This window comes from Lissotriton vulgaris, chromosome 7 (genome assembly GCF_964263255.1).
Source record: "Lissotriton vulgaris chromosome 7, aLisVul1.2, whole genome shotgun sequence".
Lineage (NCBI taxonomy): Eukaryota > Metazoa > Chordata > Amphibia > Caudata > Salamandridae > Lissotriton > Lissotriton vulgaris.
Genome location: NC_141695.1, coordinates 1,050,269,314 through 1,050,290,163, shown reverse-complemented (window position 1 = coordinate 1,050,290,163; position 20,850 = coordinate 1,050,269,314). Strand labels below are relative to the sequence as shown.

Below are 20,850 nucleotides of genomic sequence, written 5' to 3'. Positions count from 1 at the left end.
CCAGGGTCAAGTTCAAAGCGCTCTGTATTGTGTACAAAGCTCTCCATGGACAAGGACCTCAGTTCCTTAAAGACCAATTAACCCCCTACTGTCCTTCGAGGACTCTGCGATCCTCCGCTCTGAATGACCTAGTGGTGCCTCGCACTAAAACGGTCTCCTGGGGAGACCGTCTATTCCTGGTTTCTGCCCCAAAACTATGGAATACTCTCCCTCAGTCAATTCGAATCTGCCCCACTCTTTGGTCCTTCCGTAAACTTTTAAAAACCTGGCTTTTTAACAATTAATCCGTCCCCTTGCTTTACACACTCAGTGGAGATCCTGCTGCAATGCTATAGTGCCGAGACGCCCCCCGGGCATTTGTTCGCGCTTTACCAAATTTCATTAATAAATAAATAAATAAATAAATAAATAAATAAATAAGGATGGTTCACGAAGATGAGCCGCGGCAGCGCCAGCAGGCCTTCAAGGATGGTTCACGAAGATGAGCCGCGGCAGCGCCAGCAGGACTCCAAGGATGGTTCACGAAGATGAGCCGCGGCAGCGCCAGCAGGACTCCAAAGAGGTTGCAAGAAGATGAGTTTGTCTCGGTGTCTCTCGACTCCAGGATACAACTGCCTTCCTGCTCTGGAGCTGCCTCAGTTATAGGTCTGGTGCCCTTTGATGTCCGGACCCTCGCACTTGGAGGTCGGGGGGTCCGGGATGAGTGAGTCCAGACACCCAGCAGGGGGGTGGAGCCAGCGCCTAGGGAGGCCGGGGGCGATCGAAACCAGGCGGATGGGGGCCATCGAAATTCCTTCTCCCATTGACTCGCCAAGTGGTCTCTTTATCCCCTGGGTGGATGGTGGTGCCTCGATGTCGGGGCTGGGCTGGGCCGGAGGCTGAGGTCGACCCGAGGCCAAGAGGCCTGGTCGTGGAGGGTCCAAGATGGCGGCTGGGCCGGAGACAGTGGTTCGGGAAAGGCTGCCGAGAAGGTGGCGGATATGAGTTAGAGTTCCGTCGGGGAAGAGCTGGGGGTGGCCCGGAGGGGCGGAAGGTGCGGCTCTCGTCCGGGGAACAGGGGTAGCCGTAGTCCGGGACCAGTCATGCGGGAGGGGTCGGACCACGCCACGAGGCCGGGTCCAACAGGATGGATCTGGAAACTAAGGTATTATAGATAGCTGTATGTTGAGTGACATATTTTAATCATTAAAATCATTTTTTTAATCTCAGAGTATGCAGATCCAATGTCCTTTTCTGCCCATACAGAATGTTTTAGTGCTTGCTTCATAAAGAATGTCCACAACAATTAAAAACATTCTGTTTTCATTTGACTGAGTAGTTATAGACCTATGAATACAGGTAACAAGCCGCTTTGAGAATTCCTTTTCCCTCAGGTTAAGATGAAGAAACTAGGTGCAAAGCCGCTGCACTTCAAGCCATCTCACCTCACTCTATTAACATTATAAGACATACATGTAATTCCTGCCTTGAGACCCTACGGGTATGTAGCGCGCTCTATAAGTGTCATTGATTGATTGATTGATTGGTCAAAGCATTTTCCCGTTCTTAGGATCACAATGCTCGTAATATGCTAACGCACTAAATCACGTGGTCCAATGTTCAATAAGAGGCTTTTAAAACTGCTTCCATAATGATCAAATTGCACTTGTTGACTATAATATAAAGGTTCTTTTCCATGAGCATAATGCGTAGACTTTGTCTTTAAGTTAGCAAGGTCCTTCTCTTTAGGCATTAATACACTGAACAAAAAACAATTTGTTGTCTTGTTACCTCAAACATGTCAACAATAGAGTTTGTTTTCCAATGTCAACAGGACATAACCTCTAGAAAGCACACGTACACTAACTACTGCTCTCACTTCAAATATTCAGCCAAGCAGTTCTCACATGATGTATAAATGTTTTCAAGCCACTGTAGTCACAGTCCCGCATTTAAGTGGCCCAAGCCAGATCTTACACCTACTTACTAGTTTACTGCTCCTACATCTGGAGTTTCCTAGGGCATTCACAAGGTTTCCACCCACAACCTGTTTGACCTCCACTAATCTGAATTCTGCTGTCTCCATTTAACTCATACTGCACTTACCCAGTCCCCAAGATCCTCACTGTCTCTCAATGTAATGCTACATCCTTTAACATAGCCCTCTTGACTTGTTCACCGTCCTTCAGACCATTTTTTCACTATATGCCTCTCAACATTCCCTCCACTCATCTTCCTCCATCACGACTGAATCTTCCCAGTCTAGTCAATCTCCAATAACACCCACCCGACGTTCACTAAAACTACTAGGTCCGCTTTTTGATCCTCTCTAAACCACCTCTCTCTGCAGGATGATCTGCTTGTTCAGCTTCTATCATCCGTTCGTATAATAAACAAAACAAAAACATCTGCCACCAGGATGCCCATACTTACCCATTTTTAACTCAGTCAATATAAAGATTATACAAATCACTAAGTTTACTGCACTCATAACTTCCCCATCTCATTCTGTCAGAAGTATTTAAAAAAAACTTTGACATCAATGCCGCTCATCACATCCACAGCGCCAGACGTCTCCTTTCCACTCCTCAACGTACACATGACACTAATTAAATCTGCATCACCCTACCCGTAAAAGTCTACAACATTGCTGCACACACAATGTTTCTTCTGATGGATAGTTCTTAGCAGTAGCACTTCCCCAAGGTGGAAGGTCTGTGGAGTGGAAGCAACCAAAAAGTCTTGCAGAACCGAACAGGCGAAGTGTCCTTCCTTCAGGACCTGCTTGTAAAGTCAGCAGCGCACTGTGAGCGTGTGCACGGATGGCCATAATATAGCCAGGCAGATGTCAAGGACAGGCACCCCTAGCGCCAACACAATGGTAGCAACCATGGCCCTGGCAGAATGGACTGCTTCGTGGCAAGCGCTTAGCAGATCTTGATATAGAGGACTACCCACCTCGACAAGGTTCCCTTCTGTGCTCTAGAGCGCCCCTGAAAAAACTGATTATTCACTCATTGATCCATGTTGCAATCTATGTCAAACCTTAAAGCTCTTTCAGTGTCTGACCAATGAAGCCTCTCCTCCTCTTTCGAGTGGTGAGGGGGGAGCAAAGATGCCTGGTTTTATTGTGGACGGCCCAACATGAAAGTCAGTCATACCTTTAGGTAAGAAGGTTGTCTAAGTCCTAAGCACAAACTTTTAAGGGAAAATAACAGTGTAGGGGAGTTGCACTGAGAGTGCCTGTAGTTTACTCATGTGACATGCCGACGTAAACGTAGAGGAAGGTAGTCTTCACGGTCAGAAGATGCAGTCAGCAGTTCTAGATCTGCTCAAACTGACTACACATAAGGAATGTCAAGACCAAATTAAGGTCCCACTGTGGCAACACAAATGGCTTGGGAGGAGACGCGTGTCAAACCTTTAATACATCTAATCACAACAGGTGACCTTTACAAGGATGGTTTGCATGGTAAACATAGAAAGGCCCAACAAATAACCTTTTACAGTGCCCACTGCAAGGAGGTATTGATAGGGTAAGGACAAAAATTAAAGGGCATCCAATAGCTTCTCCCATAAGGGGTCTGTGTTTTGGTCACAGTGCCCTTGCATAAATGGATTTTGTGTAAGGGTGCCTAGCAGCTTGGATGACACCCACCACCTCAATCGACAAAACAGTCAATTGCCACTGCTCCATCTCCACACATGGAGGTGGAAGCTGCGTTGAGGACGCTGCCTTGTTGCTGAGACAGGAGGTCCTCCTGAAGCAACAGCATGACTGGGGATGAGTTTGCTCATGTTGAGCAGTTCTAGCTACTATGCTCTTTTGCCCAATCCAGGGCCACGAGGCTGACTTGGGCCCCACTGTTCTTGATCTTTTTCAGAACTCGAGAGGAAGTAGCGGAAAGACACACAGGACTCCCATGTTACACTTTAGCCAGAATGCGTGTCTTGTTACAAGTATATTTGTGGAAACTCCAATGCACAAAATTGTTGACAATGTGTATTAGATGATGGCAAAAAGATCTAGCCAAGCTTTCATCCACTGGTGGAAGACACCCTGCACCATCTGGGGATATAAGTGCTCATCGTATTCTAGCAGATGCCACCTGCTCAGTTAATCTGCTATGATGTTTTTGGACCCCACCAGGTAGTTGGCAGCAAGAAAAATACCCTGGCACTTCTGCCACCTGCCATCTCCTTAGGTGCAAAAACCTCATGGCACAGGACCCTGCTTGTTTAAGAATAAAAACAAAATGGTTTTGCCTGTGATACTTGCATTAACCTCTCCTTAATGGATGCCAGCAAGAACTTCAAGACAAGAAGGTAGGCCTGTAGATTCACCATAGACTGAGGTGGAACAGACCCTCCATGGGAGACCAGGTTCTTCTGATCCCCACCTCTCGAAGGTGACCACCATTCCCCAAACCCAGCAGTGCTGCATTCACTGCATTGTTGAAAGTCCAATTACACCATCCAGTCACCTTGGCTCAAAGCTGAAAGGATCTGGGGCAATATCAGTATTTTGAATCTGTTATCCAGTGGGAAAGCGCTGAGGGGACGAAGGACAAGATAGGCCTGAGCCCTCCTTCCTTTTTTGTGACGACAAAAAGGCATGAATAACCATGCTCTTCTTTCTCAGAGTCCAGTACCCTCTTTCTGGCAACTTTGTAGAGCAACAGTGGTAGTGCATGCAACAGGATGGGCAGATGCTCTTATGAAATAGTCTATGCAGTGGGAAGAATATCGGGCCGGGAGAAAAAGTCTAGGGCATAATCTTTTTTTTTTTTAAACTGTTTTTATTACAATATCAGTGAAATTGGCAATACAGACATTAATCAATTACATTCCAATATTGACTTAGCTCACATTCCTCTTTTACTAGATCGTCCCATAAGTCTGTGTGTACCCTTTTGCTGTGTCAGTACCTCGTTCTAATGCGAACTCTCTCGTTATTCATCTTCTATCTCTTCATCTGAGCTATCTCCATCTGATTCTGGCAGCGAATCACAAATGTCCCCTCTAAAATCATTCCATGCCGCCCATATCTTATTCCATTTCCGCTGGCACTTACTGGTGGCGTATACTGTACGTTCAATTATCATAGTTAGGTCCATGTTTCTGCACCATGCAGACAGTGTCGGTACCTCTGCCGCTCCCCATTTCTGTGCAATGTCTCTCTTCGTAATTAGTAGACCCAACGTAGTCCATATTAGCCCATAGCGTGTGAGTTTGTTAGGTTCCCATATGTTTAGTAAACATCTTTTTGGTTCTGGTAGGAGTGATGTTTCTGTTGTCTGTGATATAGTGCGTAGTACCTGTCTCCAGTAGTTAGCTATTATCAGGCAGTCCCATATTGTATGAAAAAAGGTCCCCTCGTCCCCGCAGCCTCTTAAACAAAATGGGTGTGGTGGTCTCTGTATTTTATGTAGGGTTGTCCTAGTATAGTATATTCTATCCAAGATTTTAAGTTGCACTAATCTCAGTCTGGTAGAGATGCCCACTTCCTTAGGTGATGCTAGGGCCTCCCTCCACTCTGGGTCATCCATGTCTCCTACCTCTGCAGTGCACCTCTCTTTCAGTGTACCTGTGGGGTCTGGCAGATTGTTAAGTAGTTTTCGATATGTGAAAGAAGTGGTCAGTCAGTAGTCGGTCCTCGAGCGGGGAAGCTTCAGGGATTTCGGTATCTAGCAGGAGTATCGTTAGTAGGGCGTGTCAAATTTGCATGTACCTAAATCTTTCATTTGGGCCTAGGTTATATTGCTGCTGCAACTGCATAAATGGTATCACTGTTCCCTTATCCCATAGATCTCCCACTGTGGAGATGCCTATGGTGTCCCACTGTGTGAAGCCCTTACTCCGCCGTAAATGTGTTAACGCCTTGGTGTCCCAGAGTGGGGTCAGTTTCGTAATCACCCCTTTCCAACCCAGCTTGTCCTGTGCCGTGTACCAAATCAACGCTGTATGTTTAGTAGGTCCCACTAGTTTCGAGACCAGACCTCTGTTGTATAGCCGCTGGCATGTTATTCGTTCCCAATTGCGCCCTATCTGCGCTGTATGCTGGGTCGCCATGGGGTATGTGTATCCAGTGATTTATGACTGAGTTGTGCGGCCCAGTAGTACAGTTGGAGATTTGGGAGCGCTATCCCCCCGTCGTACCAGCTATTGTATAGTTTCGCCTGAGCTATGCGGGCTGGGCGGTTGCCCCAAAGAAGAACTGAAACCTTTGCCGCCACTTGTTTAAAATAACGGGGAGGGATCAGGTCGGGTGCATTTTCAAGGGCGTATAGGAACCTAGGGAGGGCCTTCATCTTATATAGCGCTGCTCTGCCGGGAAGTGTGAGGGGTAGTGATGCCCAGTGCCTCACGTCACTCTTCAGCCGCTCTAGTGGGGGAGCTAAATTCTTAGAGAATAAGTCTGTTGTGGATTTAGTGATGTGTATTCCTAAGTAATTAAACGAGTCTTCTGTCATCAGCAGTGGACATTCTGCCGAGAGTATTGGTTTCGGACCCTTTAGGATGTACATACCCGATTTAGACCAGTTTATTGCATAGCCTGAGAATCTTCCATGCGTGTTACATATATTAAGTAGCTCTGGTATGCCACTTTCTGGCTCTGTGAGATAGACCAACATGTCATCTGCGTAGAGTGAGAGATGGTCTTGCCACCCCTTCTTCCAGCTGATCCCCTTTAACAATGGGGTTTTTCTAATTAGGGTCACCAGGGGTTCCAGCGCTAGTACGAATAGCAGCGGCGACAGGGGGCAACCTTGACGTGTACCCTGTGCCAGAGCTATCTCCTCTGATATGTGGCCATTAGCCGTCACTCGTGCCACCGGTTTAGTATATAGGAGTCTCACCCATGTGCAGAATTTAGGGCCAAAACCCATGTGTGTTAAGACTCCAAATAAATATTTTCACTCCACCATGTCAAACGCCATTTTTACGTCTAATGACAATATCACGGCCGGTTCTGCCAGATCCGCGGCTCGAGCTATTGCCCCTTGCACTCGTCTAAGGTTGAGAGCTGTGTTCCTGTGGGGCATGAACCCGGATTGATCCGGGTGTATCAGCTGCGGCAGATGGGTTACCATTCTATTTGCTAATAGTTTTGCTAGGATTTTGCCCTCTGCGTTGAGCAATGAGATTGGGCGATACGATGTACACTCTGTTGGTGGTCTACCAGGCTTTGGGATCGCCACTATCGTTGCAATAAGTTGGTCCAATGGAAGTTCGGCCTTTTCCAAACTCTCTTCGTACATCGCTAAGAGAGGCGGGCCCATCGTTTCCGCCTTTAGTTTGTACCACTCTATAGGTATTCCGTTTGGTCCGCCTCCAACTCCAAGGCCGTTTCTGGTGTTAGGGTGGTCATCTCAATGTGTCCGAGGGTTTCTCGTATGGCTGTCTCTGTTAGGTCTACAGTGGGGGAATATATCTTCCTAAAGTGATCTGCTAGGATGCTTACTATGTCTTCTGGGTGTGATGCTAGTGACCCTTCCCTCGTTCGTAGCTGCTGTAATCCTCTTACTCCGTCCCCTTTCCTATCTAGCCACGCCAACATTTTACCTGCTTTGTCCCCTACGTTATACACTTTATCTCTCGTTGCCGTAATGTGCCCGACCGTCCGAGTTCTCAGGTATTCTCGATATTGCTGTTGGCACAGCTTTAGGGTATGGGCTGTGTCTTGGGTCGGGTCTGCAGAGTGTGCGGTTTCTGCCGCCAGAAGAGCCACTTCCAGCTCTGCCAGTTCCTTTTGTTGATCCCGTTTATACCCAGTGATTGACGCTATTGCCTGCCCTCTAAATACCGTTTTATATGCCTCCCATAATATTATTGCTGAGTCTACTGAGGTCGTGTTTTCTTCTAAATAGAGTTCGGTTGCTTTACGGAGTGTTTTTTTGATAGTCGGGACCGTTAGGTACCCCGGGTATATGGGGTATAGGCATCTGCGGGTTTTTTCTCGACATGAGAGTGTAAGTATCATCAGGGAGTGATCCGATAAGCCTCTAGGCTTTATGTCAACGCCCTCGATATTTTGGAGTCTAGAGTCCAGCATTAGGAAGTAGTCTATGCGGGATAGACTGTTGTGGACCGCAGAGTGGTATGTGTATTGTTGGGTTTCCGGGTGTGTGTGCCTCCAGATGTCTTTTAGGCCCATTGCTTCTAGAAACCCTCGGAAGCATGAAGGCCCAGGTGTCTGTGTTCGAGTGGGGAATCTGTCTAGTGCCGCATCGACTGTGGTATTAAAGTCCCCTCCTATGATGAGATCCTCTTCTGGTAGCGCCAGTAGGAATTCTCCGAGTGCCGGTAGAGCCACTGCGTGAAGTGCCGGAGGTATGTAAACCGATACAATGTTCAGGAGTCTGCCTTCCCATTAACCCTGCACCGCTGCAAACCATCCCAATGTAGAAGTCTTTTTAATTAGAATGCCTGTGCCTCTAGATCCCGTGGAGAATTCAGAGTGTGCTGCCATTTTGTATCCCCACCTGTCCATTGCCTTACAAGCTGACCCTGTGAGATGTGTTTCTTGTAGGAGTGCCAGTGCTGGGCTGTGTCGCTTTAGAGCCTGTAGGACTAATCCCCTCTTTATCTTGTCGCCCAGTCCTCTCACATTCCAAGTTACGATTTTAAGGGGGTGATCGAGGTCTCTTGCGTAGTCACGTCTGCGTTACTAGGCAGTGTGTTGTGGGCCATAAATGTGGTGTTTTCTTGATGAGGACATAAAGGGTTGTGCCAGTATGTGTATTCGCGCAGTGACCTTCCATTGTGCGTACAATAGAGTAATGCCTGTTACATGTAATGTGTGTTTGAGCTAGTAACCTATCTACTGATCGTCTTACTTCTCTGTCTTCATTGCCTCCCAGCTTCGGCCTGCCGCCAGGAACTCTATGTGCTCGCTCTACTGTGAAAAAGTTTGAGAGCCCCTTAGGTTGTAGCCTCGTCTTCACCAGCTCTTCCACGTACAGGTCCATTGCTTGCCTGCCTTCTGTCTCCGGAAATCCAATTATTCGCACATTATTGCATCGCGCTTGTCTGCGAGCAGTTTATTTTCCTTTTTATGTAATGAGACTTCAGTTTGCAATTCTGATGTGTCAGTCACTAGCGATTTTGCCACTATTTCAACCTCTTTCACCCTGTCCGCCATTTTGTGGAGGTCCGCTCGCAGGAAGGAGACGTCCGTGGATATAGATCCAACCGTGGTATGGACATTCGTTAAGGCCGTCATACTGTCTTCTAGGGTGATCTTCGCCCCTTCTCTTTCCTGGTTTTTGCCCATTGACGTGCGCCCTTCTGACTGCGACGCAGAGTTCTTTTCGAATGCAAATTTGTCCAACTTAGCTTGGGCGGCTGTGTTCCTAGGTCCCCTGCCCGCCATTGCTTCACCTTATGCGGAGTGGGTTGTGTCTTGAGTGATGGATCAGCACTATTCCGTTAGCGTGGTTTAACAGAGACTATCGTGTCTCAGTCCGCGTGTTCAGCTGTGGATAGGGCGACTCCTCCTTTCACGTTCATGTCCCACTATGGCCACGTTTTCGGCGGTAACCGGAAGCGTGGCTGCGCCTCGGTTGCGTCTTTTGTTACTGTAGCGCACCCCAGCGTTTCCCAGTGCCACTGTTCTCCCCTTAGTTGTCTCGCACAGTCTTCCCATATGGGCAGCTTGTGTCCGGTCCGTTCCCTGCCGTAGCCCTGGTCGCCTGATAGCACTCTGTATATTCCAGTTTACTTTACAGCTGTTCTTTCTGCTGCTGCAGCGTGTTCTGCGTCTTCTTCTAGTCCGCCTATTCGCCGCGTGGGTTGGTGGATGGTTCACACAGTAATTATTCCCAGAGTGGCCTGTATTATATTCTAAGCGTGCAATAGCATTCACAGACTGCCTTCCCTCGGAGTCGAGTTAAGTCCATAGGGCTTCTGCAATGTTGTAGCGCAATTTGCCTGTCCCGGTGGATTCTGAGCGTGCCACTGGTGCGGGGAGTGCTGTCACGTACCTTCCGCCTTCACTTTTGCGGGTCGGCCTTCCCGGGTCTTTGCATTGCGTTTAGGTGCTGTCCGTGTTTTTTTGTTTATTTGGCCTGCATCTCGAATTTTGGCCCTGCACTGCACCTCGTGCTCTGTGGTGGGTCGGGTTGAGTGCAGCACCCTGCCGCTTCCTCGTTAAGCTTCCGTGGCCGCTCCTTGCCGTTGCTTCCTTCCGGCGTGCGATGTCCTGCGTTGATGCGTACTTTAGCCCCCGGCTCTGCTTCGCAGTTAGGCCATCCCTACGTAGTCGGTGGTATTTTGACTTTCCAGCTGCTGATTGTTACCGGAGCTTCACCGGCTGGTGCCACCCGGCCGCGGGTTCAGGCTCTGGCTCCTGTGGGTCTTTGTGTTTACGGATTCATGAGCGGATTGCTTAAAGGCCTGTGTTCTTCCCGGAGCTTCTGGGCTAAGCAGCCATCTTAGTCGGCTGGTAGCCACGCCCCCCCAGGGCATAACCTTTTTGATTAATTTGCAAAACCCATCTGTCAGAAGTGATGGATTGCCAACTGTAAAGGAAGTGATGGATCCAGCCTTCCAAAGGGTGGGCATGCCCAGAAGAGGGCACACTAAAGCAGTGGGCACTGTAGCCGCGAATGAGGAGATGGAAGACTGTTGCCTTTGTTTCGCTCTATATACCAGCCCTTTTGAGTAGCCTTTAAATGCCTGAAAGTGGTGCAGGAATTGTTTGGATGTGGCCAACAGGCTCTAGGAACTTGCTGTAGCTGTGGTCTTTAAAGCATTTTTAAGTGGAGTCTGCTTTTTCACTGATGAGGCAGGATTCCTCAGAGGGCATGTCCATCAGGAAGGCCTACACATTGCCTGAAAACCCAGCGGTCAAGGCAATCCATAATATCAAAGTTTGCATGCATAACATAGCTGGCGTTTCTTGCCCTGGTCAAGAGCACCAATATCTTCCGGGACTGATGGCAAGGACTTAATGGCCATTTCTCAAAGGGTATGGGTGTATCAGACACACAGATTTAAAGAGGGCAATTCAATACCAGACCTTCTAAAGAAAACATACGCTTATCAAAGGCGTTAATTCTTTTAGATTTGCAACCCAGAGAAGTGTTGAGAGTGAATTAGGAATCACTTTACTGCACTGCAAAATAAGGCTCTCTGAAGTGGGGTGCTTGGTGTGAAAAATCCAGGTCACCAAGTGCTGGTTTATGTATGAACTCTGGCCACCTGCCTGTTGACAGGCATGCAAGAACCTGGTTTAAGACCAGGTGACCATCAGATTATCTGTCATGGCATAATTAAATGAAGAACCTCTATTAAAACATTTTTGGGACTCAACCGAAGGATGCTGTAACTCTAGAACTTTAGCTGGCCATCGAACCACCATTGCAGATTGAGTTACGGTCTTCAGTTGGTGGCCCAAGTAGCGAGTCAAGCTTGGTCTCAGGGAGGTGTAAAGTCCACTGGGGTTCGGTAAATCAATGTATAAGGCTTCATCAGGGTAATGATGGGAAAAGTAAGCCATTCGCTCATTATAATCATCATCCTGTGGTGCACAGGGTTGGAGTCCAAATCAAAAAGATAATGGAGCCTCTATTAATAGTTGCAACACATTAGAAGTACAGGTTTAGAGTTAGGCTGAATGGCAACTCGTGTTTTAGAAATCTTGTACCACAGTGGTTGAGCTTAGACCAACATTGGTTCTAGATTCAACATGTGTATTGGCACCAGATCATCCTTTTGCATGATTGGCCTCAGGGCCACTGGAACCGGCATGGATCATGGGGTCAGAATAGAAGTCTGTAATTGAGTTGGTGCAAGCCCGGTAACATGTCCCAAGGGGACAGACAGTGCCACAGAGGGATACACTGGCACTAACCTCACTGGAGAGCCATATGATTCCATGGACCTGAAGGCATGCAAGAGGGACCAGAAGCACATTAAACATTTACAACATGGTCTTGATCTGCTGTGGGGCAGACAACGGCACAGTGAACTCTGGGAGGATTGGACAAGTTGAGGACCAGGGATGATGACTAGCAAGGTGAAGGTCAGAATAATGGAACATAAAAGTAATATGAAGTGCAAGAAAACCATGACAAACCTCAGCAACAAACTTCGCTGAAATGAACCATACAGCAGAAGATATCAATTGGACTCTATTAGACAAACGTACAATTCCCCATAACACCAGAGGCATAAAGACCTTCCTGATTAAGAGGTATCAGAAATGGATTTATCGAATCCGAAGCCATGAGGTCGGTCTTATGGATGACATTCAATGGCATCAACTGAACAACCTCTGATGGCTTTATGCTGTTTAAACCAATGCAGTACCAGTAAGGCGATAGAGTGGACATTTTTTTTTCAGATGTACAGATTTGACTACAAAATGCTAGACTAAAAAATAAGTGCTGGAATAAAAGTGATAACAGCATATTTTTGAGATGTACCTACACAGAAGGGTTGCAGCTTATGTGCTATGTCACTATTAGACTTCTTCAAGGCTCTCTTTACACAGTGGTGTTCCACTAAGTATCAACTCACTTATGGGAGGGGTAGTACAATTCTCCTTCTATGGCTGTAATTGGGATAGGTTTTGTCCTTTATGTGTGCATCCACCTAGTCAATATAATGAAGGGGACTTGTGGCTCTGCTGAAATTCTTTCAGGAGCGGGGCTTCGATGTCTGCCCATGAAGCGACACAACCAGTCAGCAGTTACGCACCGCAGCAGCCACCAACTGGTAACAGTCACGCCGGGCACATTACAGAAGTTTGCGATAGTTAAATAGAGGGAGGAACCATGGATGGGTTTATTACTGCAATGAGGTTTTAAATTGTAATATTTACATTTGGCCGGGGGAGGGTGGGGGGCACCTATAACATGGCAAGTATGCCGGTAACAAGTATACTAACAGAGTTAGCATTTCATATGACTGGACGGGTGTGTCACCGGAAGGGGCACATGGTCCACCTGAGTCAGACACATTTAACGACAAGGAAGACAGGCACCAGCACCTGGACGAAGCAGCAAGAGGCACTACTAAGTGGCATCCTACCTTTGACAACTTGAGTACTGCATGTTAGTCAGGCTAGTCTCAGCTTGCAAAGAACAATTGATAGAACGAGAGCAAAGGGGCATGTCTGTGAGACTTTAATATTTACAGAGTAGGAGCTCGGAGCAGAACAGCTTGATATGCCTGTAGAGCATGGGATATATCAATACGCATATGTGTGTGTTTTTATACTACACTACAGTGTGTGACTACAGGGAGACGATCCCGCTTGTACTCCAGTTTCAATGAGACACATGGTGAAACTTGGTAAGACATTTTACGTGTCCCATCTCTTATTTGCACGGAACCTTTATGTGTGGTTTATTAATGGTGGTGGTTTGGCCATTAAGACGAACAAATATGGCCTACGAGTGTGATCATACATGCAATACATGGATCCCATTTACGGAATGAATACCTGCACAGAGTATGGACAGGAAGCAGGCATTGTTCGGTGGGAAAATAACCAATCTGTGTGACAAAAAAATGCATTGTGTTGTACTTAATTGTGTTGTTTGCCATTTCAGGAAATCCGAAAGTGTGTACATAGAAAGTGACCCATAATGCCAAGATACTTGGATAAATATATCCTAAAAACGTCCTTTATTCTTTAAGGGGAATTAAATAAGTTGGATTGTTGGTCCTGAGGAAGACCGAACGAACACTTGAGGAGGATGAATAACTGCCGAAACAGGTCAACAAAAAAATGAACATTATAGAGGGATGATGGGGCACTAATTACCCTCTGGGTTATCCCCATTTTTTCTATTTTAATACTATCCGAGGAGTTGAAGAATCAAGACTAGTTTAGGGCATCCTTGAGATAGTTTTAATATTCTACTTTTGCTGTTCTGCTACATGGATCCACATATTTGTGTTTGTATTGTCTTTCACCTTTTCTTTGCTTCTTCCCAGGCGTTTGCCTACACAGGGATATTGTAGCAGCCCTATGATGAAGCATGACATTAGCAGTGGGTGACAGTGGCGGTTTCTGGGATTGGGCGGAGGGTCTACGCGCTTCCAATTAACTGTTACATAGATGGTAATTGCTAAAAGCAATTACCATGCTTTCTAACTTTCCTTAAGCTGCAGAATTCACTGCCTTCGCCTGCCGAGTCCGTTCTACAAAACGGACGTCAGGCACTTTTAATTTAGGCAACTGCGCCAGCGTGCATTTGTTTAGCGCCAGAACAAGCACTGAGGCATTACAAGTTAAGCAGTATGGGCTGAAATGCTGCCAAACCGATTGTGCAATAAATAGGGTCCACATGACTCACCCAGAAATGACGTTTTAAGAACAACACATTCTAAAGCAGCCTCGGCGTGTACAGTTTCAGCCCTGTACTCCGCCGGCTGCTTGTCTATCATAAGATGCCTTTCAGCACTGCTCCCTTTGCCATGTTGTCACAGTGACAACATGGAAAGGGAGGGGTTGGCTGCCCTCTCACCTGTTCTAAACAGTTACACGGCGCATGCTTCTGCGCCTTGTGTATTCTGTTTAGAGCATTACAGCACCAGCAGAGAGGGCCTGAGAGTTGATTTTATGATCCGCAGCTGGGCCTCGTTGAAAGAGCTGCCTTGGACTGTTGGTGTGCAGCGTCTCCGTCTACTGCAACTAGGGTGACCAACCGTCCGTAAATTTCACGGACAGTCCGTAATTTCGGCCGTCTGTCCGTTGTCCGTGAAGGATTCTTTAACAGACGCCATTTGTCCGTAATTTTAACCGGGCACCGGTCGCACCTCCCTAAAGCCGGCACAGCTTCCACTCACCTCCCTTCTTGACGTGACATGACGCATTCAGGGCTGTTTGCATCTGAATAGATGCCCCTGCTCTTGAAGCTGCAGCCCCCACCCCTCACACCTCCAACCCTGGATGAGCTGTTAAGAGGTGCTCGAAGGTGACTGAGAGGGGGGGGGGGCTGCAGCTTCAGGAGCAGGGGGCATCTATTCAGATGCAAACAGCCCTGAATGCGTCATGGCTCTGCAATTTGTGTAAGACATTCCCTTTCTGCCCAGGGCCCCAAACATCGTACAACTGGTCTGGATTACACCGAGGCAGCACGTGGTTCTCTTCACAGGACAGAGCTTAATTACTGTCACTAAATTGTAAACATACCACGATTCTTCGAACATGAAGTGTTTAATGTAATAAAATAAAGAAATGGCACAATCGCACCCACACTGATTAACAAAGTAAGGAGGACAGTCAGTTAAATCAGTTCTCTAGGATTATCACCTTTGTACTGTACATCACAGTGGGGGATGGCAAAAGTAACATTTTGGAAAGAGAGATTGACTTCTCATTGTCTTGTTCAGGAGGGGGTGAGGAGCCCTACCCCACCCTGGAAGAGACCAAGATGATACTAGAATACCTCATGCCCACCCCTGTGCCCACCCCGGTGGATCCTGGTACCCCTCCTGCCCCCCCAGTGATGGCTCCTGTCCCTCCCCCTGCGTGGGATGGGTGGATTGATGAGTGAGTGGTGGAAGGATGGAGGGATGAAAGGGTAAATAGCTGGATGTATGGGTGGAAGGATAGCTGGGTGGGTAAAAGGGTGGATGGATGAGGGAAAGGATGGATGAGTAAAAAGGTGGATGAGTGAGTGGATGGGTGGATGGATGAGTGAAAAGATGGATGGATTGATGAATTGATAAGTGCAAGGGTGAATGGATGGATGGATGAGTGAAAGGGTGGATGTAAGGATGGATGAGTGAGTGAAAGGGATTGTAGATGGACTAAAGGATGAATAGATGAGTGAAGGAGTGAAAGGATAAATGGATGAGAGAAAGGATGGATGAGTGATAGGGTCAATGGATGGACTCATGAGTGGATGAGTAGATGGATGGGTGGGTGGATGGATGGAAGGAAGGATGGCTAAGTGAAAGGGTCGATGGAGAGAGAAAGGGAGGATAGATGATGACTGAAAGGATGGGAGGGAGGATGAGTGACTGATTGGATGGATGAGTAAGTGAAAGGATGGCTGGATGGGTGAAAGGGTAGATGGATGGATGAGTGAATGGATGGATGAGTGAAAGGATGGAGGGATGGATGAGTGAATGGATGGATGGGTAGAAGAGTGGATGCATGAGTGTACAGATGGCTAGGGTGAAAGGGTGGATGGACGGATAAAGGTTGGATGAAGGGATGGATGAGTGAAAGGATAGATGAAAGGATACATGATGGATAGGTTTGCAAATGGTTGAATATGTTTGGATATGGCTAGGCTTACTTATATACTACTGCGCGACCTCTGACGTGTCTGTAAAAATTATCCAATTGTCCTGATGTTTTGTCCTGAATTTTGACCTCCTGTCCTGAATTTGTGTCCTGAATTTTGACCCTTTGTCCTGAATTTTTACACTCACCGTCCTGAATTTGCACCAATGCCAGTTGGTCACCCTAACTGCAACACCGTGACTAGACTTTCTTTCTTACTCCAAACATGATGTGAGTACAGCTTGGTTTCTAAATTAAGGTGCGCTTTAATTCTTTCTGCATTCTTTTATCTTTGTTGTAGAAGAGTGCCCACAATGAGTGTATTTTTTTCAATTTAAAGTATTAATTAGTGCATGGAATTTGCGAGCATTTTGTACCATAAGCCCTAGCTTGTATAGTTTATTCTCGCCGGTGCTGTGAAACAGTGTTGTAACTTGTGAAAATGTTGGGTGTGAAATACCTACGTTGTTAATCGTTTCCTGGCTAGTTCTCTGAAGCCCTGTTGTGCTGGCAACACTCAAGCATTTTGTGCCCAAGTGAATAACTTCGCTTTTTCTCGTGGGTGGCTTTACACTGATGACGAAAGGTACATTAAATTACACCTGCGTACAAAATACTTACACATTTGTATATAACTTCTTGACCTTAACATATTTTTTTTATAGTGTTTGGGAGAAAACTATTTAGCACACAGTTTCTATGTGTGACTTGAATATGGTTCCAAAATATTGGTTGTTCTGCATTGATGACGTCTACTCTATACAGTATACACCATATTTCAGACCGTTTTTAGTGGCATAAAACTTTCATATAGAACTTGATTTAGTTGGTCAGAACGTGACTACCAATTAAAAAATGGTATAACATTTCCTTTTTTTTGCATATGTTTATTTCGGACATTCGATTTTTTAAATTAGAAAATGTAGCATTCAAAACGTGCAGCCTTTGGCCCAGACCGCTCCCCCAAACACTATTTTTTAAACCCTCAGGAGAACACAGCTTTTGGCGAGGGGTCCGGTATTGATAGCAGTTAGTCTGCTGTACTCTTCTCCCTCGTGCCACTGCCACATCTGAAATATAAAACAGCTGTGCTACTCTGTCCCAACTTATGATCTCCAAGCAAAGGGAAAATAGAAGCAGACGGTACTCCTGAGGTCCCTGCTGCTAGGCGACCGCTAAGCTTATCTTCCCCTAGCTATATTGGCAACTAAATACATACACCAGGCCTTCTTGAGTGCATCCATGTGTATTGCAAATTTAATCACAGTAGTGGCTTGTGTCATTCATGCATAACAGTTTAGGCGCAGCCAAATTAAACAGGTTGATTATATTTAGAACATAAACACAAATAGGTCCATATTGTAATGCGTGCCTTGCTGAAATAAATACAGATTAGGTTTTGAAATTCCTGAAATGAGCTTACTGCAGTGCATGACGGATGTTTTTACCCCAGAAATGCATCAGCAGTACCGCAGGCTCTTCTGTTACAGAATATGAGACCAGGCCCAGTCTTGTTAACACAGCCAGACCCCAGGCATGAGCTTTAGCAGCTAATTGAGTCTGCTCAGGCATGTAGATGTCACAGGCATATAGGGAAAGCAAGAAACAAAATGTTTAATCACTGTAAAAATTAGCCCCTGCAAGGTGAGCTAATCTTTACTTCAATAGGAAACCATTTTGAATTGTAATTTGTTGACAGTGAGTGAGCAGTGTGCAATGGCCTTGTGCGTGAAAGATAACCCTGGAGGATGTGAAAGAAATATGGTGATGCACACTTTTTTTTTGTACGTCACAAACATATTTTACTGCATTTTAGTTTTAGAAACACCAGCACGAATGCTTGGTTATACTGAATAAGCAGTTACCTATATTATATGACATCTCTTTATTAGTGTAATAACCACTTTCACAATTGCTTTATTAACCTTACTGCTTTCTCAAATTTGCTTGAAAATGCACCATTCGTCCACTCTTTTGTCAAATTTTTCTTGGGGGGAGAATTCCCCTCAAACACTCCGGAGGTGGTTTGGGCGCGCTCGCTTGCCACAGTGCAGTTAAGCAATAATTTTACGCCTCACTACTTTCAAATGTTACCAGCCACCACTGGTGGTTGAGCATTTTAAAGAAACCTGGCATTTTTCCCAAGTCTTGTCTCTGCTCATAAAGAACACTCATATTTCCTCCTTTTCCTCTGTTCGTGGGTACAAGTGTTTATACGTAAGGAGGATGGAAAAGGAGTTGTACCTCTCTCCCGTTCAGTATGTGTTTAGCCATATAACTGACGCACTGCAGGGGCTAAGATTTCAACTTAAAAAAGAAGCAACAAGTAAGTGAAACCAGAAGACGACAAAGGTAGTGTAGAAGAAAAAGACTGACAGGAAATTAACTAAAGCACTTTCAAATGTGTTTTACTTACAGATCCAGCATCCATCAGAAAAGCACCATCTCTACTCAATTTTTCAACAGACAACTGAAGAATAGGAGGCTGAGGTATTGTCCGGTCATTGATGTAAAGTGCTCCCTAGAGAAACCCAGGAATCGTTGTTAATATTTAAGTAGAACAACACAGAAAACAGCACTTGTTCTCAAATCATAACAAAACGTAAACATATATGTGCTTGAACAAGTTCATACAACTAGAAATGTACATGTCAAACTATCGTTAATGGACGATAAATAATAGCTAAGCACATACATTTTAAAAAATCACAAGTCACTGTGGGGCCAAGTTTCTTCCACTTGGATCAAGCATCACAACACTTTGTATACATCACCACTTCTCTGTTCATATACAGCTGATAAGGACTTAAAGAGTTTCAACTGCTGAACATATGATTGAAAGACTAATAATGCTAGAATGGACTCTAGGACACCACATGGCAATTCAGTGGACAATCTGTTGGCAAATTTATTACTATTCGGCTGCTGTTTATGTGGAAAATATATTTTCAAGATAAACACAGTAACTATTTTCCCACACAGTGGACATTTAATTCATCCCTCCTCCACCTGCCATGCCCCATTTTTGGCCTCATTGATTTTCCATGTAAATTGCAAAATAATTCCTACAGGCCTAAAGTTTAACAAAAAAATCCACTGTTGTCGTTGATTTTTGTTTTTAGTCATCCTCAACAATAGCATTGACAGTACAGTTGTAATATTGTCAACATTACACCATTTACATTGGGTCATGAGATTAATCATGCCTTACAGCTACTATATAGGCAACTTCTACGCTATCTAGTACTAGCCAAAACAAAAGGGGAGTTCAATTTGGTATTAGCACAGGTTCAGTTTCCCAAGAATTACAAATTTCCTTCAAGGTGGTCTATTATTCAGTCGATCATTCAGTTTGGCAATATTTTTATTCACACACAAGAACAACTAGACTAATTGAAGAAAGAGAAATACGGATCCTGTTCTAGGAAGGTTTCCCTTCCTAGTACTTCTTCGGTATCCAAAGATGTTGGAGTAGACACCTCATTCACTTTATCGTCACATGCTTCCTCATCGTCACCTATCACACCCTGGGGTACGGTGGTACCATCGGGGTGGACTCAACCAAAAGAATGGGAGTTCCAAGATAACATTTGGCTGGATAAGGAGGAATCTAGAAGGAGAGTGGAAAGTCACAAATACCTACAGATATACACAAAGATTTGTAAGGTACCCGGGGTATGGATAAAAAGTTTTTTTCTGGGTTTTTATTGAAACGAGCTGTTAAATTATTCATAATACATAAACGCCAATATGTTTCAGCCGACACTCTGTGCCCATCACACTTTAATCAAGGATCAGACACCATCCGGGTATTCCCCAAGGACAGAAGACCAAGGCAGATAAAAGCCTTAGACCTCATGTATGTGCATGGTATGCATGCGTAGCAAGGCAGGGGTACTTTAAATAGCCTTGAAGACGTCCCCAGACCCAGTTGGGCTCTTAGTCTGGATCACACACTCCGTGGACAGAGTCAATTGCCATGCCACAGTGTTAGGAGACTCTGGTGCTTCCTCAGGCTGCAGTGAATCCAGGGAGAGAGAGCTTGTCTACCTCATTGGGCCAGCTCTGCCAGAAGCATGAACCGCTCCAAATATGGCAACAGTTGAATTAGGGCCACCTCTATTTTGGGAGGGATTACAGACTAACTCTTGGGGATTCAGAAAGGATGAACAAGGTTTGTACCTTTTTGCTAGAGACTATCTAGCCACAGATTTGTCACCTTTTGAAGATTTCAACAGTCCTCTGAACTAAATAGGCCCGCACTTCATTTCTGGAGCGCACTGGCATCAGTGCCATCTTCTGGCACACAGATCCAGTCTGACTGGGGAAATATGCAATAGGTAACACATCTGCAGCTAGAAGACTATCAAAAATTGCGGGATTAAATTGGGGGAGAGCAAGAGCCTCAAAGCAGCACATCTTTTTGGCAATCTGGCCAGGCCATGTCCCACCTCATTTTTAACAAATAATGAACGAGGGTCAACTTTACCACTGGACCACAAACCATCATGTTCTTTATTTGGAGCCCTTCTCAGACAGCCAAAATGGAGAAACAGCCACACTTTTAAAGTATTAGAGAACTTTGACTGATTTCCAGGATGACATTTGAAAGGAGGTCC

At 45.7% G+C, this 20,850-nt stretch overlaps 1 protein-coding gene across 1 annotated transcript in view; it reads right to left on the bottom strand.

Annotated features, from left to right (window-relative positions):
• Nucleotides 1–20,850, bottom strand: part of SEC24A (SEC24 homolog A, COPII component) — a 590,503-nt gene that overhangs the window by 10,696 nt on the left and 558,957 nt on the right. The window contains exon 20 of the mRNA XM_086931494.1: nt 18,648–18,752. Coding sequence (XP_086787620.1) covers nt 18,648–18,752 — 105 coding nt within the window. The remainder of the gene's footprint in view (nt 1–18,647; nt 18,753–20,850) is intronic.